The 25,135-nt window shown below is 53.4% G+C and overlaps 10 protein-coding genes across 10 annotated transcripts; 6 read left to right on the top strand and 4 right to left on the bottom strand.

Annotated features, from left to right (window-relative positions):
- Positions 1-111: 111 nt before the first annotated feature.
- On the bottom strand, positions 112-296 carry PHACADRAFT_253302 (uncharacterized protein; the record flags this gene model as incomplete). Its single annotated transcript, XM_007394058.1, has 1 exon — positions 112-296. Exon 1 carries the CDS (start codon positions 273-275, stop codon positions 114-116), a length of 162 nt encoding a protein of 53 aa, XP_007394120.1. The 5' UTR covers positions 276-296.
- A 4,279-nt stretch (positions 297-4,575) lies between these two features.
- On the bottom strand, positions 4,576-6,049 carry PHACADRAFT_253300 (uncharacterized protein). The gene is made up of 3 exons (XM_007394057.1): positions 5,917-6,049; positions 4,764-5,863; positions 4,576-4,714 (listed from the first exon to the last, which is right to left on the bottom strand). The coding sequence occupies exons 1-2, from the start codon at positions 5,975-5,977 to the stop codon at positions 4,776-4,778; spliced, it is 1,149 nt and encodes a 382-aa protein (XP_007394119.1). The 5' UTR covers positions 5,978-6,049; the 3' UTR covers positions 4,576-4,714; positions 4,764-4,775.
- A 432-nt stretch (positions 6,050-6,481) lies between these two features.
- PHACADRAFT_140891 (uncharacterized protein) lies at positions 6,482-8,546 on the top strand. Its single transcript, XM_007394056.1, has 3 exons — positions 6,482-6,883; positions 6,926-7,863; positions 8,005-8,546. Exons 1-3 carry the CDS (start codon positions 6,515-6,517, stop codon positions 8,288-8,290), a joined length of 1,593 nt encoding a protein of 530 aa, XP_007394118.1. The 5' UTR covers positions 6,482-6,514; the 3' UTR covers positions 8,291-8,546.
- A 313-nt stretch (positions 8,547-8,859) lies between these two features.
- On the top strand, positions 8,860-10,735 carry PHACADRAFT_93087 (uncharacterized protein; the record flags this gene model as incomplete). Its single annotated transcript, XM_007394055.1, has 7 exons — positions 8,860-8,924; positions 8,977-9,167; positions 9,221-9,317; positions 9,621-9,832; positions 9,881-10,121; positions 10,171-10,273; positions 10,355-10,735. 7 exons carry the CDS (start codon positions 8,860-8,862, stop codon positions 10,733-10,735), a joined length of 1,290 nt encoding a protein of 429 aa, XP_007394117.1.
- Positions 10,736-11,227: 492 nt separating this feature from the next.
- PHACADRAFT_253293 (uncharacterized protein) lies at positions 11,228-12,020 on the bottom strand. The gene is made up of 3 exons (XM_007394054.1): positions 11,867-12,020; positions 11,574-11,813; positions 11,228-11,520 (listed from the first exon to the last, which is right to left on the bottom strand). Exons 1-3 carry the CDS (start codon positions 11,993-11,995, stop codon positions 11,446-11,448), a joined length of 444 nt encoding a protein of 147 aa, XP_007394116.1. The 5' UTR covers positions 11,996-12,020; the 3' UTR covers positions 11,228-11,445.
- Positions 12,021-12,463: 443 nt separating this feature from the next.
- PHACADRAFT_253291 (uncharacterized protein) lies at positions 12,464-13,650 on the top strand. Its single transcript, XM_007394053.1, has one exon. It carries the CDS (start codon positions 12,566-12,568, stop codon positions 13,616-13,618), a length of 1,053 nt encoding a protein of 350 aa, XP_007394115.1. The 5' UTR covers positions 12,464-12,565; the 3' UTR covers positions 13,619-13,650.
- Positions 13,651-14,029: 379 nt separating this feature from the next.
- Positions 14,030-15,002, top strand: PHACADRAFT_171992 (uncharacterized protein; the record flags this gene model as incomplete). Its single annotated transcript, XM_007394052.1, has 2 exons — positions 14,030-14,943; positions 14,971-15,002. The coding sequence occupies exons 1-2, from the start codon at positions 14,076-14,078 to the stop codon at positions 15,000-15,002; spliced, it is 900 nt and encodes a 299-aa protein (XP_007394114.1). The 5' UTR covers positions 14,030-14,075.
- An 898-nt stretch (positions 15,003-15,900) lies between these two features.
- Positions 15,901-16,577, bottom strand: PHACADRAFT_253290 (uncharacterized protein; the record flags this gene model as incomplete). The annotated part of the gene is made up of 1 exon (XM_007394051.1): positions 15,901-16,577. The coding sequence occupies one exon, from the start codon at positions 16,572-16,574 to the stop codon at positions 16,143-16,145; it is 432 nt and encodes a 143-aa protein (XP_007394113.1). The 3' UTR covers positions 15,901-16,142.
- A 253-nt stretch (positions 16,578-16,830) lies between these two features.
- On the top strand, positions 16,831-20,007 carry PHACADRAFT_140877 (uncharacterized protein). The gene is made up of 13 exons (XM_007394050.1): positions 16,831-17,084; positions 17,136-17,176; positions 17,226-17,245; positions 17,300-17,330; positions 17,438-17,815; positions 17,870-17,986; positions 18,041-18,109; positions 18,159-18,245; positions 18,297-18,495; positions 18,548-18,943; positions 18,992-19,346; positions 19,413-19,586; positions 19,639-20,007. The coding sequence occupies exons 1-13, from the start codon at positions 16,975-16,977 to the stop codon at positions 19,870-19,872; spliced, it is 2,211 nt and encodes a 736-aa protein (XP_007394112.1). The 5' UTR covers positions 16,831-16,974; the 3' UTR covers positions 19,873-20,007.
- Positions 20,008-23,298: 3,291 nt separating this feature from the next.
- On the top strand, positions 23,299-23,792 carry PHACADRAFT_207540 (uncharacterized protein; the record flags this gene model as incomplete). Its single annotated transcript, XM_007394049.1, has 2 exons — positions 23,299-23,436; positions 23,496-23,792. 2 exons carry the CDS (start codon positions 23,299-23,301, stop codon positions 23,790-23,792), a joined length of 435 nt encoding a protein of 144 aa, XP_007394111.1.
- Between the last annotated feature and the right edge of the window lie 1,343 nt (positions 23,793-25,135).

The following is a 25,135-nucleotide window of genomic DNA, read 5'->3' as shown; positions in this document are numbered from 1 at the left end:
GATGATAGGTGCATCACCGGTTTATAAGGCTGGAGGCGGGTCTACGAAAAGGCATAGTGTACGCCTGGAAGGCGGCATAAGGGGTCAGCCTATCCTCGAACAGCGACATCAATTTACTCACACCAGGCTTGTCCTATGGCATTCAGACATCCCAGAATCGGTGCCAGAACCATGAGCCACCGAATGCTCAGCAACAACAGCGAAGTGGCCGTAAATTTTCTCTTCCACACCACGGCGATTTCTTGATCCAGTGTTACGGCGAATTCATAGACCATGAGGGCTGTAAAGGAAAGTAGTGAGCTTGAGACTGTCGTAGCTGTTGGACTTAGGTGACGCTACAACACACATGCTAACGAAAATCCCACATAGTTCGATATCTGACTATACGTATAGCGAGAAGCGTTAGCGGCAAGTGAGTGTATTGCAAGAGAGGATGCCTGCACATTGATTGAAACACCTGCTTCAGCTCTTCGTTTGACTGTGCCATGTTGTCTTAGACGGAAAGGTGCAGGCTGGTCGATGTAGAGCAGAGAGCTTGCTCGAAAGCCCGTAATATATACCGCAGCCTATACAATATAAATCGTTTTGAAATCACAGTTTGTACGGCTCAACAGTTTGCTCACTGATCATCTTGATGGTTGAACGCAGAGCGAAATGCTGACGTGGGGGTCAATGTCCCCTTGTGCTACGTAGGATGCAATTCCATCTTGACCTCCAGATAGCACGTCAAGAGTTTCACAGCCCCATACTATTCAAGGACATATTTTCGCGGACGTGGTGATATTTCACGGGAAGCTGAGTGCAGGGCAGATGCCATCGTAACAAAATGCCTTCGACGCTGTGCAGGCATGTCACGAGTCCTCAGATGTTCTGTAATGGCGCTGTCAGCGTGAGAGTTACGACAGTGAGAGGACATGGAGCAAACCTAGCAAATAACTGGAGTTTGGATTTGAATTGTCCCCGGTGAATGGTAGTCGAAGCGCAAGCAAGCATCATAACTCCCTTCCGCGCAAGACCTGTCGGGTCTCGCACATTTGGTCCAGCATATCGTGAGTGCCCTGAATATTATAATGGTCAAAAGCATAAGAAAAAGGGCCGAGAAGTCGTGCAAGATGGATCGCGTACTCACGGGGCTAATTAGTAAATATTTTTAGCTGACAGAGGCACGAAAATGACCGTGAGAAGAGAAGCTAAAAAAAACCCGAACAATTTCCGGCGAAAATATATGATAGGTAAAATTTGAAAATAAGAGCAAAATAAAGTCGCCTTTTTTAGTAAATTTTGTTGTAAAAGCTGGTCTGCTCGCAGCAAAAAGAGGTGCAAATACCGCCGGGACATCCATATATAGAGTAATACACATGGAGAAAGAAATGATGATGATTTTGCCCTAAGGATATTTCGACTCTCCTAATACCTCAAAAGGTGTAAAAGTAGTGTATCTTTTTGTACCACTAAAATGATAACATCTCCATGGGGAAATAGCTTAAGTGTATTTATGAAACAAACTGAATGTGCTTTTGTACCTCTATCCGCGCAAAATAGTATAAAATTAGCCCCGACTGTAGTTCTACAACCGTAGCGGATGTCACGCGTCACAGGGCCCTCATCCTGTCCGTTATTTCGCCTCTGTCACATATCACAGAGGGGTCCATCCGGTTGTGACACCCGAGATTTGTCACGAAGAAAAAGTTGCATTTTTTTCAGGCCTGCGGGGCTCTGTAGTACCGTAGAATGTATTATCATACCAACAAAACTACCTAGGTGAAATACTGTAGTCGCGCTCGGTCATCCGTTAGCCAGCGGATGTCACAAGTCACCAAGGACGCATCTGCTCATCCGGTTCGGTGCAGAGGTGTCACAGTCACAAGGCCATCCGCTACGGTCGTAAAACTACAGTATTGGAGCAAATTGAACTCTAATAGAAGTATGGCCTGAGTTCCTGTCCTGCCTGCCTACCCACAACAGTACTAAGGGAAGTGACCGGCCCGCATATAATCATCCACCGCGATATGCTGGGTACGTCGATACGCCAAGTCATCGGGGAATCATATTTGCTAGCTAAGAATTGAAGACAATACTCGATACGCGCACCATTTCGCTGTGGACGTCACTGGACGAGTTATGATACGAGCCTGCTCGTAGTCATCCGGCTGACCCCGCGAAACCTCTGCTCTTCAAGGGTGCCGAGTTCATTTTCACTGCTTGACGGGTTAGATTCGTTGAGGCTCACGAGAGGCTCGCCTATGTTCCCCAGAATATCTGACGGTACTCGGAATCTCACAGCCAGGCGTGAAAGCGGGGGTGTCTCACCCGAGGTCTGATCGTTTGCCCCGAGCTGGTTGAACTGCCGCAGGTTCAGCATGAACCGTTGCACGAGGAGGGAGGGCTTGGTTATCAAGATATTAGAGGGATGGTGCACTGTGGAGCATCGTGCTCACCATTCCCTGAAGAAAATTGTTCGCCGCGTTGCTTGCCTGGCAAGTTGGTCGAGTCAGCGACGATTATGGTGTTGTCATCGCGCCGACACTTACCCCATTTACGTTCTGGGTTGAATAGGTCAAGATCTGCGAAATATTCGGAGCGAGCAAGACTCTATGACGAGGCGGTCTGGTTACAGAGCTGGAACGCGGCCGAAAATCATCTAGCGCACATGAAGTATAAGGTACCTAACGTACGCGTGGTCAACGTTTCCGCCGATTCAGAGTACAGAGAGAACAAACCGTCACGGAGGAGCAGCGTAGAGATTGATGTTCCAAGCTCAAAGCGTCGCAACCGCCGCCAATGTGCGAAAGTATTGATCCACGTGAGAATAAGCACCAAAAGGTCTGCAGCTATGGCACTACATCTAGTGAAGTAGAGCACTGGGATAGGTAAGTGAAAGTCGAGATTTTACAAGGTGGGCTAGACTAACTTCTAAAAGAACAGAGTGAGTCTCCAGGGTGCGTAGATGCTTTAGAAGCTAGCTCACATGCGGTTCAAGTCGTCAGAGACATCCGTGTTATAGACGCATGTGGAGATGGGCGGGCCTTCGAACGACGCTGATGTACGAGCCCAGCCAAACTGCGTGGGATCAATATATGTACATTACACGTGCAGCATGAACGCACACTGTTTGTAGCAATTGGTATGCAGCCGAGTGTGAGCACAATTGCAAAGAAAAGGTGTCGAAATCTTGAGCCGTTCCAGAGCGCATAGACTCTCATACTAGAGAATACTGAGGGATCATCAGAAGCTGGCGGTACGATGTGATACATCTACTTACACGCAATCTGGGCCACGGAAGTGAAATATACCAGCTGCGCTGCTGTATTCCATTGTCCACATCTGACCGAAAGTGCGTGTTCAGCTGGTTGTTGCCTGTGGCACACGACAGATTGCGACTTCTGCAACAGGCCATGAACATGGTGAGATACCTGCCGCACGCTAAGGAGCCAGTATCGGATGCTTACACCTCGACGGTACGCTCTTCGGAATCAAGGTTATCAACTGATTGAGAAGCATAACCCAGCGCGTGGAAAGTAAGAGAAGAGAAGTGGCGGTGATCTTCCTCTGCCACACGCAGGCGATTTCCTGATCAAAGGTAGTCGCATACTCGTATACAACAAGCGCTGCAGATTCATAAGCAAGACCGCTAGACTACTGGCAGTGGGACGGCATCGACATACCAAACACTGAGCCGGCGATGCGGTCCCCTGTCAGGCTGAGGGTTGGCAATGGATGAATGTCAGAGTAGGAGCAGAGACGAGGAGTCGGCCACCCACAATATCTCGAACTCATGCGTGACGGCTTGAGACTGTGTCATGGGCGTGGGGCGGAAGTTTTGCTGGAGATGTGCCTTCGCCGCGGCGGAAGTGGGCCAGGATCGCAAAATACATCATATATATCAGCAATCCTGCGTGCCGGCCGTGACGGTGGGTAAAATGGATTTCTCTGTAGCAGATAGTAGGCCGGCTAGCCCGTCCTCATCTGTTTCATAGGGTTTGGACGTCCGAAGCAGGGCTGCGGGAAGCTTCAATCAGCGGTTTAATTTGATGTGGATCCTACCCGCAGTGTTAGAAGCTCTATGTAAGCCCACGTCGAACTGAAAGAGAGGCTCAGCTTATGGCTCGCAGATTTGTGCTTAGCTGCCCTCGACTACCTCGACAGAACAACATTTCACAATTTCATCAGGCAAGGAATCAGCCATGAGCAACCGGGCGCATGAACCTGAACAGCCGACTGTGAGATGAACGTCTGAGCACCGAGGGCGTTATGACGGAGCGCCGCCCTAACGCCTAGATAGACACAGCTTGCTTCTCCATTGATCAGCAATCGTGATCTGCGTGGGTATGCGACATTGACGGCTGTATTAGCGTTTCACGCCTACGAAAGGACGACGGGTGAATTCGTATGACATGCTCCTGCTCTCGATCAGCGTTGGACGTACTCTTGAAAGACGGCAGTTCCACGTCAAACAAACTTACCCGACTCCATGATGTCGTCGCACCAGCCCGCCATCAGTTGCAGGACTCCGAACGCCACAACAGCTTCCTCGACATAAAGACAGGTGGAAAAAATATAGACGAAACAGTCTTGTGAGTTTTCGCCACATGTTCAAATACGATGTGTACCAGCGTAGATTGATATGCAAACTAGAACACCAGTGTTTGGGTAGCAGAGCTAGAAGGCGAGCTTTCGTACACATCACGTTGTTCTATGAGAGCACAGCACCCTGCTGCACGGTGTGAGTACTCAAGTAGTACGGCAAGGAAAAGCGCACATACGGACAAATGCAGCTAAGAATCTCGCCTGTCCCTATCCCGACGCGACAACCTCTCCTCTGACCTGTCCCTTCGACGATCCCGGTCGCGATCCCGGTCTCGGTCACGTCGAGAGCTCGACTCGTAGTCCCGCGGGTCATCCTTCCTACGATCGTAGTCTTTGTCTCTGTCTCTGTCCCGCTCCCCATCACGATCACGGTCTCGGTAGTCTCTATCTCTATCCCGATAATCTCTGTCTCTGTCCTTATCGCGCTTGTACTCGCGATCACGGCCATAGGAGTCGTATTGATCCCGGTCTCGCCGCCCGTCAAGTGAAGGTGACTGTCTCGAGCTGCGTGGTGACGGCGAACGGCGCCTGCTGGAGCTTCCGGATCCCGACTCGCGCTCGCTCTCGCCGGGACGAATTTCGCGCCTCACAACAGGTATGTACTTCTTGTCGGGGCGCGCCTTCTTCTTGCTCTTGCTCCCGTCGTCGAAGACCTCCTTCTCCTTTGCTCCTATCCCGAGAAGCGCCGGGCGCGCCTGCGGCAGCCATGGTTCTATGGGACCCTTGCCCTTGCGGTTCGCGGCCGTGCCTTCTTTCCAGCCCATACCACGCAGTAGCGCTGCTCCAAAGTCTTCGACGGGTACGCGCTCGTAGTCCTCGAGCGATGCTGGCTCGGGCAGTTCGGCGACGTCTTGACGGTAGGCGTCGTCCTCAGAGACGGCCGCGATGACTTCGACGCGTGGCCCCTTGCCTTCGGCACCGGCGCCTTCGAGGAGCGCGCGGATCGCCTTCTGGTCCTCGTTCTCTGGTTCTTCTTCTTTCGCCATCTCTTCTGTGGCTGTGACAGTGACTGACTCCTCAACGTCCATCTCGTTTTCTTCGACCTTAACCTTCTTGCGAACCTGGAGACCAACCTGCTGAGGGCCAGAGTTGATAGAATCCCTGGTGCCGAGGCCACCAACGCTGCCGTCTGCGCCAGTGGCGGCGGTCGCACTCGGCGGGACATAGAGGTTCTTCCTCTTGCGCGCGAACTCTCGCCAGTCCCGATTCTTCTGGGCGGGGATGACTAGCGGTCCTTGAGGCTTCTTTTTCTCGTGCAGGCTGTCAGCGAAGAATGCTTCTGTGAGTTGCGGACCTGCTCCAGCTGAGCGCAAGGGAATCGAGACACACCGCTGTACGCCGAACTGATTGAAGCCAGACACCAGCTCGTCCTCCGCCTCACTGCCCTCATCAGAGCTTCCACGCTCGTCGTACGTGCGCGACCTAGGTTTGGGAGATTCACGCTGGAGCGGGCTGCCTGGCGTGCTCGTTCCACTGAGGTGGCGAGGAAGGGCCGGGACTTTGAAGTCTGAGTCCGCACCTGTCGAGCTCGAGCGCGACGGTGGGCTCGGGCGACGGATTTTGAACGTCAGTTTTGCTGGCTCTGACATGACGGTTGTCGAGTTCGACAAGTTCGACGTCAAAGTGAAGGTCAAGGTTACAGCTGAAGACGTGGTTGGCTGCGCCTATTGCCCCGCCGGGGGCTTACCTAACTCGGCAATTCCCAGATATTGATAGACGCCAAGATCACTTGCGCGTCTGGGACTCGCCCCTTGTTCTCGACGACTCGGAGCTCTTCTGTAGGCACTCATTCTTCGTTTTCGACGCCCTCAAGTCCCTCGCGATTCAAGACTGGTCCAAAATTCCTTGTATGTTTCTTCGTTTTGACTTCTGAGTGGTATATATCTACTCACTAGGACTTATAGCTCAGGATAGTGATCGCATCGTCATGAGCGTAACCGAAGACATACCCGCCGAGCTGTGGCTCAGCATCTTCGAGCTCATGGACTCCCCAGTTGATCTTAACAACGTCTTACGCACGTGCAGGCGCTTCCACAACTGCGCCCTTCGAGCTCTTCACCGTAATCTTGTCTGGAAGCGGCCCGAAGACTTTGTACACAACTCTCCAATATGGCTGGAAGATCCCGGACTACCTGCCGGAGTTCATTCGTTGGAAATGCATATATCTACTCTACCCGATGATGTGCCCGGTACGTTGGTTGACGCTGCCGGCCTTACATTCACTCGTGACGATGCTGCTCAATTCCCTGAACTGGACGACGAACCGTTCTGGCTCTTCCCTGAAGTTGATCAGCAAGTTTTCAGCCAGTCTATCATGCATTCGATTAGGCATTACAAGATGCACCACACGTATGCGACGCCCGGAGTCTATGGCGTTCTCATGAATAGATTGGCCACATTTACGAACCTACAGGACTTAACGTTGCGGAACTTGTTCGTCACTGACGAGCTTTTCGGGTCGTTATTCCAATTACCCAGCCTCCGCAAGCTGCATGTCGAATTTTGCCTCTTCCCGAGAAGACACAGCATTACTCATCGCGACTTCTCCGCCCTACCCATAACCGACCTCACGCTACTCAACCTGCGCAGGCAGGTCTTGAATGCTGGTCGGCACGGTCACGACCTGCATGCCTTCGCCGATATGGATGAGGACATCGAGTACGGCCTCGCGCTGGCGTCTGCGAAGACCCTGCGTTCGCTCCGCGTCGACTCCACTGCTGACGTTTTCGCAACGATCTACCGCCGCCGCATCCAGGGCGTATTCGTGTACAACATCCCTCCGAGTCTGTCCGCGCTCTACATACAGCGTAAACAGGTTGTCGAAGGTGTCGTCCAGCCAATCTTTCATGCCGAACAGCTCTTTCCGAACGCGGTGTACAGCATTATGGAGCGATGTCCGACGATCACGACCGTCTCCCTCGCGTACGCGCTGCCGAAGCACACGAGCTTCCCGAAGCCTGAGGCTCTGCCAAACCTTACGCACTGCGAGGGCTTCCTCGATGCCGTCGCAGCAATGACGACCAACCGCCCGCTGAAGGCAATCAGCATCCTCCGCTCAGACACGTCCCCGGATGGCATTCTTGAACTTCTCGCACGCAAGGCACGCCACCATCCGAGGCTGCAGATGCTCTCGCTGCACTGCAAGACGTGGGACCTCGAGATTCTCGATGCAATCTGCCAGCTCTTCCCTCAGCTCCGTAAGCTGAAGCTCACGTTCGATATCCGCGAGCCTGGCAAACTATGGGAGCATAACGACTACTGGAATGGCATTCAGCCGTACGAGATGTACGAGGCGCTCGAGGAGGCGCGCTCACGCCCCGAGTTCGCCTCCGGCTCACGCGGGCCCGACGAGGTAAGCACAAGCCTCTGTACATTGGATTTCCCCTGATCCCGCGACACGTAGGACACGATCGTGAGCTTCGGTCCGCACTACCTCTACCGCCTCGAGCACCTGCACACAGCGTATATCTATGCTGCACCGACGAACGGGAAGCCGGAGCACCCTAAGTTCCTGTTCGACAACACGTTCGAGACTGCTGAGGAGGAGATCCAAAACCTCGTCATCCCTTGGAACCGCTATTGCACCAAACTCCGCGAAGTGCAGCTGCACGCGGGCTACGTCATGCGCCGCGGCTTCGAGGGCGATGTCTGGCGCCTCCGGGAGGTCCACGAGCTGAAGGAAGGGTGCACTTTTGACTATTAAGCGGGGCGCGGCGAAAATATAATAGATGTATTTGGTGCGTCGAGCCTGGTGTGTGAAAATTGACACTTCACTGACGGGGGTCGTTACCAGTATGTCTTCATGCTCTGCGTTGATTCGCGCCCAGGAGGAGTTCGAAGTACGTTTTTCGCTGTGGTCAATGACAATCAGAAAACGCAACGTGGAGGACTTGTACAGTACGATGCACCTTTATGTACACTACAGACCGCACACCGTAAAACAGGCAAAGTGATTATAGCTTCTGCTCCGTTTTCAGCTTGTTCCCTGCCACTGTGGCAAACGACTACAATGGAGCGGAGTACCGGAGTGTATGTAAAAGCGGGGTCGGAGTTTAATAAGACAGCATCGGAGACTAATTAGCCTTATCTGCGCAGCTTACTGACAAATTCGTCTTACTCTCAGCTTTCATGCTGCGTTATCCAATCCCAACTTTACGCACCTTTCCTTCTCTCACTACAATTATACTGATAGGTATTCCCTAAATATCGTTTTACGACTCGTAGGACCTCGTCTACTCCATCACGCTTGCTAACGGATCTCACGTACAACATATGGAATGCCAGAATTGTGAATTAAAACAAAGACAATTCTGCTGCGAGAACTGTCTGAAACAGCAGTCAGTCGCCTTAGCTATATGCTAATGATATTTTACGTTGAACTTTCTCAAGCCTGCAATCGTTTCGCCACCAAATATCACAAATAGCTGCAGAGCGAGATGCCTACATAGCATCCGCACAACGGTCCCTTATCACGGTGGTCAACTCCCAACGTATACGACGCGCAGACATCAAGGGTGGCGAGGAGAGGGTGCGAGAGATATGGGATGGCCTGAGCGCATTGCGGAAGGCAAATGAGAAGAGTGCGTGATGCTTGGAACCTAATCCACACTCAATCTTACGGCGAGCCTGACAGCTCGTGAACGTCTCCGCAGCCTGCGCGAAGATCTCGCGAACCGTCGACGCACTTTAGCCGCAGCGAACACTCTTTTTACACAGGAACCTTCGAGTGTGTCGCCTCCCGCGCCGACGCTCCCAGGATCGTTTCCTGGAGGACCTTTCAGCCCTCCACCGATTAACCGCCCAATATCTGGACATCGGAAACATACAAGCGCACCGTCTTCCCACACACCCTCTCCATCGCGACCTCCGTCGTCCATCTCCCGGAATATTCAAGCAATCCCGTCGCAGCAGGCCGGACGGGCTCCGGCACTTCACGGCCGAACGCCTTCCACACCGTCGTCATCTCAGTCGCCCTCACCTTTCCAGAAACAGCCACCTGCTTTGCCCCAGTCCGTGAATGCAGTTGGCGACAGAGAACTGAACAGGCAGATCGAAGAGGCGACGTACCAGCTGACCTCCCTGTCGGACACGATCGCGCGAGCACGGTCCGGACTGGTGCAGGAGCTTGTGGAGGTGTTCAGCGTCGTGGAGGTCGGAGGCAGGCCTCCAATCGGTGGCAAAGCGGGCACGAAGGGCGAGTGGACGATCGGCGGGCTGGTCCTTCCCGTGCCGGGCGACATGCGACGTAAGTCTCGCATATTGACCCCGCATGTATGCGCTCATACTTTGACAGGGTATCCGCCAGATCACATTAACGCAGTTCTAACGCATACACTTCACTTTCTCTCTCTTCTTGGGTTCTATCTCGGCAGTAAACTCCCGTTCGAGGTCGTATGGAGCCGATCTTCGACCCCGCCGACGAGCTCGCAGATAGCTGCCGCTGCGCCACCTAACCTACGGGGGAACGGCCTACTGGGTGTGGGCACGCCATGGATCGGCGCTACCAAAGGGAGCGAGTACGGTGGGTGGGCGAAGTGAGTTTGTTTTGCCCTTCATCACAACATGTCAGCTGACAGTTCATAGATGGTCGACGAAGCATCCACTGCATGTCTCCATGTCCCCGCCACCTGCCTCCGGTTCTTCGTCTCCTATGACGTCCTCTCCACCCGGCTCTCTGCGCCCGCTTGTTCCCGGTCGCTCTGCAAGCTCGCCACTCCCGTCCAGCATGCACCAACCTGTGATCTCGCTCGACGACTCGCACATCGAGGAGGCCGACAGCGCGTCTGCACATGGGAGCTCGTTCACGACCGCGCTCGCGATGCTGCTCTACAACGTGTGCTACCTCGCGCACACGCAGGCCGTCGACGTCCCGCTCGCACAGGCGGGCGAGGTCCTCGGCAACCTCTGGGCCGTCTGCTGCTCCCCCGAACTCGGGCGTCGCAGCCACGCGACCCACCCACGCCTCCCGCCGCCGACGCCGCCGAACTTTCAGCTCGAGTTCGCCCAGCTCCTCCAGGCGACTGCCGCCAACCCGTCGAGGGCGCGGGCGCGCACGATGGCCGGAAACCCGAAGCGCAAGGTCAGGGAGGAGTACGACCCGATTGTGGAAGAGGAGGATTGGGACATGGTCGACGATGTCTCCGGCTGAGCGTACTCCGTGAGGACGTTGCAGATGGCGGCTGTCCGACTGTGCGTAGATGATATACCCCCTTGGCCTTGACGTGGTTGCATTTGTAGCATAGCCCATCGATTTCTTGTGTTCCGCAGGTGTATGTCTCAATTAAACACACGCCACAAAAACATCGACTTACAGTCGTGGGGGAAGCCCGCCCTTCGTCATGAGTTCGTGTGGAGCCAGGACGGCTGCGGTAGTTGCGCGAAGCGTGGGAGAATTCTCGAAAGCGTAGCCAGATCATGCCGCAGCTTGCCCAGACCGACCGAGGGAGCAGCCCGTAACTGCAATGCAAGAAGCCGGCCTACCGCAGCCATGACCGGCACATACGCCTTGCGGTGATGCACACACCATCATTTGCAGGCGTCCCTAACTGGCTCTACGAAGGGATCGTCGCGCCTCGTACAGTTTCATGCCACAGAAATGGTCAATGACGGCGTAGTTAGTAACATGCGCTCGTGGTGCCTGGTGACTTGCTCATATCAAAGAGTAGGGACGCGAGATACAGCACACTGTAGCTGGTGCTACAATTACATTACTAGGAGAGTGTACGGTGGTACATTAAGCTACGTAATTGAGCGTAAGATGTCCGTGAATGTTCGTAAGTAAGTCCGAGTGTCCGTGGCAGTCCGTTGACATCGTGCTAAGAGTGTTCAGGCACTGTTCTTCACTATGTCCTGCCATTTTCAGTTCTCTGGGTTCTCCGGGTCGGTGACGTTGAAGTGGACAGTTGTATAGTCGAACACGGGGATCTCGCTCGCCTGCAGCATGCTGTAAGTCTCCCCCAGCAAGAGTCATCAAGATGTATACGTACGCCAACGGTGAACTGGTGCGCGACCGAGAGCACGCTCTCGCCAGACGGCCAGCCCTCAGGAAGTTGGAGGCGGAAGTCCTGGTAGAGGCCTTTTTGGGGCGCAGAGACGTTGTACTGCGGGTTGAAGGTGCCGTTGTAGAGCACAGTGCCCGGGCCCCACTGCGCGGGCTGGGAGCAGACGTCGTAGCATGCTGTGAGGGCAATGAGCACGCTCTTCTGGGACATCGAGCTGAGCGTGTTCTGTGTAGGGGTAAGAATCAAAAAACAAGAGTAGAGAGCGGTGGTCGGCGTACGTCCATCTGCAGCTCGGCCGTGAAGTAGCTGTTCGCACCGACCGTCTGACCGGCCGTCGGCCCTGCGATGTGCAGGCGCTGGGCGAGAGTGCAGGCAGCAAGGGAGGCGAGGACAATGAACGACTTCATGGATGAGAGAGCTACGGAGGGAACTAGGTGGGGAAGTTGTGGAGAAAGTCGGACGCCACAAAGGCGTGTTTATATACCTGTGCGTGCGGTGAGTTGCGGCGAGAGGGGCCGCCTGGGGATCGGTGAGCCACTGCCTTGCTTCCATGCCTTATCCTCACGGCAGATCGATGCTGAACAGCAATTACAGCCCTCGAGGATGAACCGGATCCGACAGGATCAGGGCTGTACGTGGTCACGAGGCGTCGGTACTGAATGCCTCGAGGGCTGCCGAATCCACACCGACTCCAACGTGCAATGATGATGAACACTTGTTATACGGCGTTCTGAGACCGTGGACAACTCTGAGGAGACGGATGCATGGGGAAGAGGAGAGTGTTGTGGTACGCCATGTACTAGTATCCGTGCGAATTTTGATGCTCAGGCGCATGATCGCTTTGCTCGTGCGGCAAACTTTTCCAGTGAGCCGCTACCACTACCTGCTCGTCCTCTGCGCCAGCCCCAGCGATCCCCATCCCTTAACTTATTATATTATTTATCCTCGGATTAAATTGTGTATCCTAGCTCCTCACGATGTCTCAGCCTGGTACTGAAGGGGAAGAGTCACGCCCGAAGTCGCTGTCGGTCGAACTTGTCGGCCACTGCAGGACTGGGCCGGCCCCCTTCGACATTCCCGCCGACTTTATCATCCGAACCCCTCAGGAAACCAACTGGCACGTCTCTGCAGCTATTCTTTCCTTTACCTCGTCCTTCTTCCGCGACCTACCCCGAGAGCCGCCAAACCCCGACGGACCGTTCGTCCTTGCTGTCTCCGAGTCCGACGCCGTCCTCGAGGCCATCCTGCGCTTCTCGTACCCAGGACCGGACCCGATCCTCCACGACCTCGACGATGTCACCGAAGCATATGCCGCTGCGCAGAAGTACCAGCTCAACGCAGCCACACAGGCCCTCCAGCTGATGCTACTCGCCCCGCGCTTCGTCGAGGCCGAACCCGTGCGCGTGTACGCCATCGCGCGCCGCCTGGGCGTCGACGACGTCGCGGATGCCGCTGCGCTCTATGCATGCAAGACCCCGCCGTCACACTGGCCCTTCTGCGACGAGTTCGCGCACATCACGGCCGCACAGTACCACGACCTCCTCGTGTACCACCGGCGCCGCGGGGCAATGGGCCAGGAGCTGGGCGAGCCGTGCCGCAGGTGTGGGAAGCAGTGGGCGAAGAAGTACAGAACCAAGGCGGCGAGAGCCCTTGTCGACGCGCCGGCGAGTGTATGGGTGTTCGAGATTGAGTTTGTGGCCAAGTTCGCGAGGGATCTCGAGTGCAAGGAGTGTTCGCACAGCATGCTCCAAGCTCTACGTCCGGACGGGACCTTGTCGAAGCTGAAGGTTGTTGTGGAACGGCTTCCGCTAAGCGTTATACAAGGTGCGTCATGTTGTTGTGACAGATTGGCGTGCCGCTGCTCAATGACCAAACGGGGTCGTCGGACTCGTTTGCCTTGTTGCTATTTACCCCCTAGCCTGGTATTTAATGGTACATTTGGATGTGCCTTTTCTTGCGAGAGACATGCTGATACTTCCGGCAGGCTCTCCTGTCTGTCTGTTGTATACCATCCTATAATCTCTGTCTAGAATAAGCATACATCTTTTGTATCGGCTGTGGACGCATTTCCGTTCGTTGTGTGAATATCTCCAAGTGGTGAAATCTTCAATCTTCAAGGCTCGTCAGCCCGAGCGGTCATTCTTCCGAGCAATTAATGGCGAGAGAAAGCTCAACGCCGACTGAGCTCAAAGCGCATCCTTTAATACGATAAGAAAATGTGGGGACAAGAAGCAGAGCGTCACGTCTATCCAAACTTTGAGGATGGGATCCGTGTGTAAGCCCCAGAGTAGGGTTGCCTGAAGTGGTGCCCGCAATCAAGCGCCTGCTAGCGGTTGTGATCTTACTGTCATACTCGAGGAAGGCGGTCTTACCATCATTCAAACGTACTACATACAAGCTCAAGCACCGTGAGCGCACGCAGCGGCAATATTTACAGCATAAACGGCGCTCAATTTCACTCTGTGATAGCTATTAGTTGCCTAGGAAATGGCACCTAAGCGGAAAAGGTCACCTTCCATCGTCTTCGTACGCCATATACGCACTGCACCTGCGCCATTCAACGAACCAGCCGACTTCATCATTCGCACAGCCCAAGACATGCAGTACCATGTCTCTGCAGCGATTCTGTCCTTTGCATCGCCGTACTTCCGAGACCTGTCGCTCGACCCGCCGAACCGGAGGGGCCCATTCATCTTCGACGTACCAGAATCGGACGCGACGATCGAGACCATTCTGCGTTTCGTATACCCCGTGGCAGACCCGGTACTCCACGAGCTCGATGACGTCAGCGAGGCATACACCGCAGCGACGAAGTACGAGCTCGAGTACGCGGTAGCTGCCCTGCGGAAGATGTTTTCTCTGCTGCGCTTCCTCGAACACGAGCCTGTACGCGTGTACGCCATTGCGCGCAGGTTCAGTCTCACAGATGATGCGAATCCCGCTGCTGACTTCGCGTGCAAGAGTGCGCAAGCGGAGTGGCCCATCTGCGAGGAGTTCGCGCACGCTCCAGCAATGGCGTACCAAGACCTCGTCCTCTACCACCGCCGACGCACGACCGCGACTGCGGAGGTCTTAAAGAAAACACAACCATTTGCTGAATATAAGATATGCCTTGAATGCTACCTTGATATGCCCAATTCCGATGGGAGCTGGTCGTACCTGGGACATATTAAACCACTGTTAGCGCAAGCTTCGTTGCGTGATGACATCTTCTCCACTGCATATATCGTCAGAAACCTGGTTAAAACTCTCTGCGATAGCTGCACAATGAAGCTCGTGAAGGCATCTGGCCCAGGCGGGGCTATTGACAGCCTCAAAGCGGAGATATGTGTGGTTCCTTTGCGTGCGGTAGAAGGTATGCTGACAATCTTGTGGCTTACAGGGGCGAGATGCGATACTGATGATGTATTTTAATGGCAGCCTAGTCAAGAACACATCATTCACTAGCATTTTTCCACGTCTGTCTCTCTGGACAGACATGTTGTTGGTGACGTTCAGACGTGATACATCGTCTCGTAATCCATGAGCCGGAGTTTTTTTTTGCGCACAAACTTCTGAAATATTATAGCCCATCATATACACGAAGCTAGCCTGGTAGAATATTAATACTTGCCTATCGCACCTCAGCAAACCTGCGCATTCCCCCCTTAAATGCAACCTATCAGATGGTGCTACTTTGCTGCGGACATGATGAGCTCAAGGTTCGTGAAGCCGTGCTTCCTCATCTGGCTCAAGTATATGTTAGTGGATCGTGCACCCTTTGTATAAAGGGCTTCCCATTGAGAACGATATGCCCTGAGCTTGGCTCCCGGGTTGTTCAAACGCTATCCATAAACGAATACAGTACTAGTGAGCGAGACAGAAGCCCTCAGCGAAGAAAATTAGCTGATAATAGATATAGGCACTTTCTTTTTGTTGTGAATTGGATCGCGCAGGCGGAGGATTCACGAATAATCAACGATACATTCTCAGGATAATGCATCGTATTATTTTATAGCTATACTATCTCCTAATCTAGTTTTATCCAATACTAGTGGTCCGTAAGCAAGGGGATGAGGAACGAACATAGCGGGGAGCCAAACTAGCGCCATCGCAGAACACTCTGGACGCATCACACCTAGATGAAGAAACCATGACGCGAAGGCGCATCATGTCGGGATAACGGGAACAGCGGGTCATCGAGTGCGCGCCTCGGATAACTTTTATAAACCGACGCTAAGCTTACCTTTGTGTTGCATGAAAGGAGAAGCGCCTGCCGCCGTTCAGCGGATCAGACGCCACAATAGTCCCGCAAGCGCTTACGCACAACTTAATCTCTAACCACCACCGTCTCCTATCTTCAATGCAGCCTGCTGGGCAACCACAGCCTCAGAAATATACCAGTTTCTTCAAGATTTGCGACTCGTGTCATCTTCCCGTCGCCTCTGACATGGCCTACAACGGCCTTTGGCGTAGGTAGGTGTGTTGCAATAAGCTGACGTATGCCGCACTTTCTGACTTTTCCAAGCGATGGCATTGAATGACACGAGAATAATGTGAGCCTTTCTTCTGATGCTATCTGAGATCTGATGCTTGGGTGAACCGCACTGTACAAGCCGACGTCAGTGTGAGGAGGTGCTCCCTGCTCTCCACACGCCGCAGCACTTCGTGCGAGCGGAAAATGCCAATTTGCATGAAGTAATACATTTCCTCAAATGTACTGCGCTTCCCGCGCATCATTTTCCCAACCTGGCGTTGAGGTAACTGCGGCACCACCAACGCATGGTAGATATATACGTCAGACGCTTGTACCGTTGTCGTTGTTGGACAGTGGAGTTGCTCTCTTCTTGTTTTTCGAGCAGTTAACGTACATAGGACGGTATCATAACTCGGCGTCTCACATATTTCTACGGAAACATCATGTCGGCAGGCGACTACGACGGAAGGCGCTGGGATAAACGTAAGGCGAGACAGCTCCTTAGAATTTCTGTGCTTTCTGTGCATCATTCTCCAGTCTGACACTCAGGTAACTTCTGCGCCACCGGCGCATGGTAACTGCGAATGTCAAGCGCCTTTCCTACTGTCACGGTTGAAACCCCGGGATTGTAGCTACGGACGGTACGACCGTTCTCATTGTGTTCCCTGCGTATAGCTAATGCCCGTGAGAGTGCATCGTACTTTGGCGTTACGTTTATTTCTTCGGAAACATCTGTTAGCTGGTAATCACCGCGAAAGCGAGCTAAGCGAAGGACAGGATCAAGAAGACTGATATAGGACTTTCGTTGCATACTAGAAAATTCACAGCTGCGGATCCTCGCAAGAACGGCGCCAGCTTCTCAAATTCTGAGGCGTATAAGGACGAGAGGGCATCGAAACTCCAGCAACCCCGACCCTCGAGCTGTCCTCCATGGCGATCGCATCCTCCAGTACAACCAGCTCGTCCAATATTTCTCACTCTAAGTATGCGAAGCGTACGCGGGACCTCATAGGTCTAATAACCGATCTTCGCGCTCTCGGGTATGCCTCCTCCCATTCTTGTCGCCCTTCACGGCCCTTAACCCTCAGCAGAGCACAAGCTGATTTTGACTTGCCCCGTATCGCAGTCATCGGTAAGCCTCACGACGCTGCTGCAGATCTCTACTCATAAGCTTCGTTCAGGAAATCAATCAGCGGGAAAGGTATCCCCAATAGCCAGCTCTATTCGCGTACCTTATTAAGCTTTTCAACTGCAGAGTTCGCTTGTGGAAGCTATCAGCGGGGTGTGTACCACTCTTGTCTGTACTAGCGTACCATCTGATATTATTGGCAGATCACTGTCCCCCGCGCAAGCGGGACATGCACCCGGTACGTGCTTCGCTTTTCATGATGAGCGTCTGACATACCGCACTTCCTTTCGTGCAGCTGTCCCATGGAATGTAGACTAACTCACTCCGATCATCCTTGGCAGTGTCAAGTCCTTCTGCGTCGCGAGACAGATGCCAACGGAAACAAGATCCAAGCCCGCGAGGAGCCTTTCGGCCCGGTTCTCTACGATAAGGAGGAACTCGAAGAGATGCTTCGACGAGCACAGCTCGCCATTCTCAACCCAAGCATTCCGCCCGAGCGCTTTGTTGATTTCGATACAAAGTCGCTTGGCCCTGGCGAGATCCCCCTCGATTCGGAGCGTCAGCTGGGGTTTTCCGATGATGTCGTCTGTCTCGATTTGTCGAGCCCGGATGTTACTGATCTCTCGTTCATTGACCTCCCCGGTATGTTGTAAGACACAAAAGTCTACACAAGTGGACTAAAGATTGGACGGACAGGGATCATCTCGAATGTGGCGGAGGGCGAAGACCGTGGAAACATAGACGCAGTCCGTAACATGGTCTCGAAACATATACAAGGAAACACGCTCATCTTGCTTACCATCACAATGCGAGGTGAGTGTCATTATTCGAGTGACGCTGTCTGCTTGCCGACAATTTTATTTCTAGACGATATCGACAACCAAGGCGCGGCTTATTTGGCTCGTCTCGCGGACGAAGGAGGTCTTCGAACCATCGGTTTGATCTTTTTTTACGCTTTGAGTGTCTGATTTACAACACTCTTCAGGCGTACTCACCAAACCCGACCTTATCCAGCACGGTGAGGAGGACGCATGGCTCCGCGTTCTCGAAGGCTCCAGTCACCCACTAAAGCGTACGTCGCTAAGTGCATAACACCACTACCTACGGGCTGACTTCCGTTTAGACGGATACTTTGTCACCAAACAGCCATCGCCGCAAGAGCTTGAAGAGAGAGTTCCTTTTGCTGAAGCTCGTCTTCGAGAGACGACATTCTTTGAGCAAACGGCTCCTTGGTGCCACAAGTCCAATCTCAGTGAGCGTTTCGGGACGCCGTACTTGACAAAAGCACTTAGCAAGCTCCTCGGCGGTGTTATCAACTCTGCGTCAGCACCTGCTCTCCTGGCTGTAACATCCATTCTGACCAATGACCTGCAGCCTGCCGACCCTCCGCTCGGATCTCAAGGAAGCGCTGCTAGACGTGAAGTGCCGCAACGAGGCGTTGCCGCCACCGCCGCCCGAGAATCCGGCCAGTGAGCTGCTGAAGCTCGTCACCGGTTTCTCGGACGACGTTGGCGCGCTGATCAAGGGCACCGAATCCTTCGAGCGGCTGATACAGCAGTGTCGCCCTGCATACAAGCGCTTCAAGAGGGACATCTACGGAACTAAGCCGGACTATTTACCATTTACAACAAATGAAGATACCTCGGGCTTCACCAGCCCTGTTTTTGAGCCGGACGTGACAGAAGAAGACGACTCCGATAGTGGCATTGGGCAATGCAGCGCCCACTCAAAGACCATGAACCTCGACGCGGTGAAGAAGCACATTGAAGGGTAAGGCTTCCTTCGCTATTTTATTTCATACGCTGACACATCCTGCAGCTCTCTGACCCGAGAGCTCCCCCACAACGTTCCGTTTGCGGCCAAGGTTGCGCTGACCCAGCGCTGCTTCACGGATTGGGACGAGCACTGCCAACGCTGCTTCAGCACCGTGCACGAGGCCGCGCTCGCTGAGCTGAAAGCGATAGTTAAGGCGCACTTCGGGCAGTATCGTGGCACGGCACTCATGGACCACGTCGATGCCATGGTCGAAAACCAAGTCGAGCGGTGCCGCGTCAAGACCGCAGAGCGCATCAGGTGGATGCTCGCTTTAGAGAGCCCGCCGTTCACGATGAACGAACACTACTTCTCCTCGTATCGCGAGAAGTACTTGACGAGGTACAAGGACGCACGTAAGGTGTGTTGTCAGGCTGTGAACATGTAGGTACCACGTCAGGATCTGACCACTTTGCAGTCACTGCAGTCCACGCCACTGCCTGAGGACGCCAACATACATGAAGTCATGAGCGCACTCGCACGGTTCGGCTTCAATGGTCTCAAGGAAGAGGACCTCGGCCGCCTGTACGGCGCCGACTCACACGAGGAGGAGCTCATTGTCATGGCTGAGACCGCGGCGTACTTCCATGTCGCCTACAAGGTACGTCTTTTGTGCACAAATCTATCTTCTATCCTCTGACTTGCAATACAAGCGGATCATCGACAATGTCCCACGCGCCATCGATTACGACTTCCTCCGGGCGATTGCGCGTGAGCTCCAGGGCGCGCTCATCACGGGGCTCGGGCTCGGGGAGGAGAACGCGACGGAACGCGCGCGCGCGTACCTTGCCGAGGACGAGGGCGTCACCGCTCAGCGCGCGCAGCTCGAGCAAAAGCGCGTCCGTCTCGAAGCCGTCCAGCACAGGCTGTACAACTTCGGGCTCTAGTCGCTCTGTGGGCCATCGCAGGCCTATTCTTGGCGTGATGTAGGGCGATAGATATCTGCGTGTTGAACCTCCGCTGGAAGATCATCTTGTGCTTGTGCATAGGTTTCATGTTGTGTCTTTACTTAATCTATCTTTTGTATGCTTTGATCAGCGAATACTCTGGGTCCTCCGAGCGGGTCCTCCGTAAGCGTCTGCCTTTAAGAGACTAAGATCGGGTGAATACGGATCATTCCTGCCACAAGGTCTGCGCTAGCCAGCCCGTGGTAGCTTGTTCCTGACCTCAACCTTGGAATGTTAAGGCGGCGGTATGCTCAGGCTTAGCGCAGAACAACTGGCGTCAAAACACAGCAAGCTCCCCCCTGCCGGGAAGTAGAGTCGCTCGTCTGAACTTGTGCTTGCCTTGTATACCTCCTGCAGATGTTTGAGTCCACTGCAACACTTCGACGTCGAAGCCTCAGACACATCTCGGCACAGATGCGATGTCTCCAGATAATGACCATCTCTCCACGACGAGAAGGTGCGACTCGGAACTTTCAGTGCTTCGCCCTTTTGATGACCTAACCACAGCGACGTTCTGGCACGCTATTCCAGGGTGACATCACCTTTCCCGCTCGAGGATATCTGAGAACGCATATATTGCGCCATGCCTGCTTGATGTGAGAAGAGGCACCTCTTCGGCACTCTCGAGACTCGGATGACGATGTGGGCAGCACATACTAGGCTCTCTATTCGGCCTTTGAAACCTCGGAAGACCCAGTACCATGGGGCGCCACAGATCGTCTGCGCTGGGCTTCTCCGTTGTAGTGCAAGAGCCTGAGCAAGGTTAGAGCTGTTCGCGTACCATTCGTGTTCATCGATACTGAGTAGACGCTAGCCCTGTTCGACTAGTTAGTTGTCACGCCTCCGGGGTCGAATCCCTTTGCATAACCTGTAGACGACGACGCGAAAGGACGCCTAGGCTCACAACTTAATTTGTGATGATGATGAACGGAGTTTGGATCGCCATTGACCTCTTGGAAGGATTCGTGTCGAAGTTCGGGTGCGTCACTGTCAGCCAGTGTAGCCTACACAGATAGAACGTCGTTGGTCGTGTGATACTACCGCGCCAGTTAGGTGGGATAAATCCTGTGGGCTATACCTTCGCTTCTATCTTTCTGACGAGATTCATAGGCATGGCGTGCCTCAATTCCCCGGCTCATGCGGACTCCCAGGCGACATTACCCCTGGCACAGTTTGATCGCCACAGTTTGATCGCCTGAAAGTCCTACTCCTATGCTTATCGTCGGTCCTCCGGATTTCGAAACGAAACAGTATGTCTGATCTTCACAAATTCCGGACTGTTACTCACACGGGGTATCCTAGCGTGAGAGCTATGGACAATGAATTGGAATCAGATCACCCAGCTAGCCACTCGTTCGGTATCTCACGCACGCGCACTATTCGGTGATCAAGACCAGGTTTTCAAGTCTGAACAAAGGTGCCACTGAAGACCGCTGCCTTCTTAGACGTCATACTCCCACGACACTGGCTCGCGACGCGCCAATCCAGTATTCTTCTTGGAATTCTGCCTGAGTACGTAATAATTTTTGTGATATCCTAATACCGTCATTTGAGCTACCCTTCCTCAGCGATATAAAACCGTAGCACGATTTCTTCCATCTGTTCACCTTTCCCGCTAGGCTCCCACGTCGATCGTCTTCGCTAATACCTCTTCCTCACGATTTTGAGCGTGCAACCCTTTATCCCCAACCATGTCTGCCCTCCGACTAGCGCCCACTTCAAAGTCTGCATGTACTCTCGCGAAAGTACCGTGTAGATCGAGCTCTAGCGCCAACGCTCCCGTACAGTGCGGGAAAAAAGCGACGCAGGTCATTCCCTCGAAGACCTCTCAGAAGGCCAAAAAGTCTACACGGCCTTCCGACCATCCGAGGGCACTTTTCCATTCCAACGGCGACCCCGCTCCAGCCAGCAAGAAAAAGCTTCAAGGCGGTATACGTGCTGAAGACGACGAGAACAAAGAGAACATCCGCCCGGAGGTACGTCTACTCGGTTAACCCCTCACAGAATCGCTCTAATCCTTCGAAGGGATGTCTATATCCCGTGCTATACCCCTCTACCCTCGTACTTTGTAAAGAGGTAGCTCGCGGCAGAACTGTCTTGCAGGACTTGCAGTTCGTCATTCTGTGACGATACTACTGTTGGAGCTGTTTCGCAAGCCCAAAATAACTTATCTCCGGCTTTTCGTATATTCTCCCCCTCGTTGCATGCTCCTTAAGCCACTTGAATTTCCAGCTCATTTTCTGCTCTCCGCCCTTCCGTCTTCGGTGGCTATAGCCGCTATGCGGTTTTATCCTCAGGCTCGCTGGGCTTCACCTGCACGGTTTCGTGCATGCTCCTTCTGTGATCCTCACATCCCGATCTATTCAAGAATTTATCTCATTATTATTAGAATTACGCTCGTGTCACCACCAATAGATCGCCGAATTATCCGCTTAGACTTCCCTTATCCGTGGCCGTGCCAGTGGCCTCAGCAGCCGGTGCGTCCCAATGGCCGATGACGTGAATAGCTACCACAATTGCGAATTGTACCTGCTAGACGTTACATGCAGCAATAAGAAACCCCACGTGAATAAGCACACTCGCCAGCAGGTCGCCTTTCATCCCGCCGGGAGGGGTTCTGTGACAAATACGCACAAATAGGTGCGCATCAGCGTATCAATGTTGTCGCCGAGAGCCTTCCAGCGTCTTGTGCTCTCCCTACGCCACTCCGACCATCTCGTGACTTCACGCGCGACTGATTCGAGAAGCCAAATGGACAGCCCTGAGATTTTAATATAGACCTAGGAAAGGTTTCGGCGGCGGTGGGACCTGGCCACCTTCGCGCGGCTGCTCCGTCTATCTAGAGCTGGATGATTAGGACCCTGCATCATCACCATGACGAGTGGCGACTTTGTCTTTTATCCTTTGCGTCAAATACTTTTGCCGTCGCCCACGACTCACTAGCACTCCCCACAGGGTCTCGCATCGTAAACGCCCTCTTTTGCCCGGCTGAATCCAGCTCATACAGTCGATCAAACACGCGGCGCGCTGTATGTGCCAGCTGATCCTGATTTCTCGTGACAACACTTTGGTGTACAGCGGCCGGTACGTCGCTGCCAAAGAGATGCTTTTGCCCTTGAAGTTTCTGTCCCTCGTGAGCCTCATTTCGTCTCGCCGCATCTCGCCGCATCTTTGGCTCGGCCAAAGAAAAATTTCGCCTGCAACATGGCGGCCAGTATAAGAAGGCCGACAAGTTCGACCAAGCGACAGCAGGCAACCTTGGCCACTCATCTTACCACACAACGCTTCGACCACTCGGCTTCTACATATCCCCAGACGGCTCGTCTTCAGCTACCTTTCCGCACTCACCCGTCCAAAATCAGTGACATGTCCGCCTACCCTGATGAAGCCACGCTTGTTCCTCGACACGCCGCTCCCACGCCCGCTCTGAAGGCTGCCAAGGCCAAAGGACGTGGTCGGCCTAAGGGCCCCAAACGCCCACCCAGCAAGGGTACCCAGACCAAGGTGCGCTTGGACACGACCCCGCAAGGCTGTGGCGATACTCATAGAGCCTAATATCCTAGCCCGGAGACCAGGAAAACACGAACCCCCTCTCTACGGAGTGCATACAAGCCTGTGCGCGCAGGTATCACCAGATAGAGCGCGAGGGCCCGACGCCGCCTGGCTGCCCGGACGACTGGTACTGGCACGACAACTGTCACACCCGCCGCCGCCGCCAACCCACGCTCGAAGGCGGGAAGCTTTCGGGCGACGACATCTGGTGCAAGCCGGGGTATAATGTCCAATGCCGGCTTGCGCTCCTCGGCGAGCCTTGCTTTTGCTTCGCTTCCGACGAAGTCGCAGTCTTCGACATGGACTAGGCTGACTTATCTCGCCATGGGGATCTACGCCCGGCGCATCAGATCCGCATCACGTATATAGATTATTTTATCTCTTTTTTCAACATGTGCACTGCATTGTGTGTTCACTCATCTGCATAAGTTCCTGGTAATATGTAGAACAGATAGTACCGGCCTGTGCTACAAATGCAATTATCCTGTCCCGTTTCAGAAATTTACTACGCATTGTGTTCATGATGCATACATATATCTTTCGTCAATCATCATCAGTGTCTCCGCATGTTGAGCATACGGGCTGATCCTAGGGGCGTAACTTATTTCGATGACGAAGGGAGAGTGCCACCACGCCGTCACCTAACAAGCGCAAACAAATTTACCTCGGGAGCTCCCGGAGCAGCCCCGAACGTTCCTGCCCAACATTTTCACAAGCTGATCATTTTCTGTAAGGTTTTAGTCTCAAGCCGTGTATATTTTCTAGATTACTGGACTTGAGTACACCGCATAGCTGGTATGACATCTCGGCGTGGGTTGTTGCCTATGACGACGACGACGCTACTGTTCAGTCCTGCCATCTCGCATCCTCTGTCGGGCACCTCTGAGATGAGCCGTAATCTTAAACTATGTCCTGATGCCCAGGCTCTGCAGCGGCGGCGATCAGCCAAATGACGTGACGCGCTGGTGAGCATTCCCATTCTTCTTGGGCAGCCGCGCATATGCGTTGGCTAGTTGGACAATGACATGCTGTCGACGTACTCTTGAGACGCGTCGGTAGCAGTATATTGACGATGATGATAATGGCGGGAGCGACTCAATTTGAATCTGTCATTGATTATGCCGTGCTTCTCCAGCTCATCAATATTCGGGCAATGGCGTTTGGATAGAGTCCGGGTCCGATGCAACGAGGACCAAGAGTTTCAGTTCGGCGGCCTAGACACGGGAACTTATTAAGTTACACCGGACTAGCCACTCAGAAGCGCCCATGAGTGGCTAAGACACTGAAAAGCCCAAAAAATGGCACGGGCAGGAATCGAACCCACAGCCTGAAAGTAACCACAGCGCGTTATACCACTAAGGCATAAGACCTTACAAACATTGGGTTGGAATTGGCCTATAATACCACTTTTTCACCTTAAAGTCTTAGCCATAACATCAGAATATGCCTTTGTACAATTACATTCCATTGCTTTAATACATAATAATTGGCTAAAATATAGGACTTTGGGCAGCTAAGACACTGATGTGGCTAAGACACCAGTGTGGCTAAGACACCAGCATGGCTAAGACATTGAGACATTGAATATTTGCCATTGATTCTACTTGAGTATAATTCATCTATTCAGGTGTCTTAGCCACACTGGTGCTTT

Source organism: Phanerochaete carnosa, assembly GCF_000300595.1.
Source record: "Phanerochaete carnosa HHB-10118-sp unplaced genomic scaffold PHACAscaffold_4, whole genome shotgun sequence".
NCBI classification, from domain to species: Eukaryota; Fungi; Basidiomycota; class Agaricomycetes; order Polyporales; family Phanerochaetaceae; genus Phanerochaete; species Phanerochaete carnosa.
This window is presented reverse-complemented; position numbering and strand designations above follow the sequence as displayed.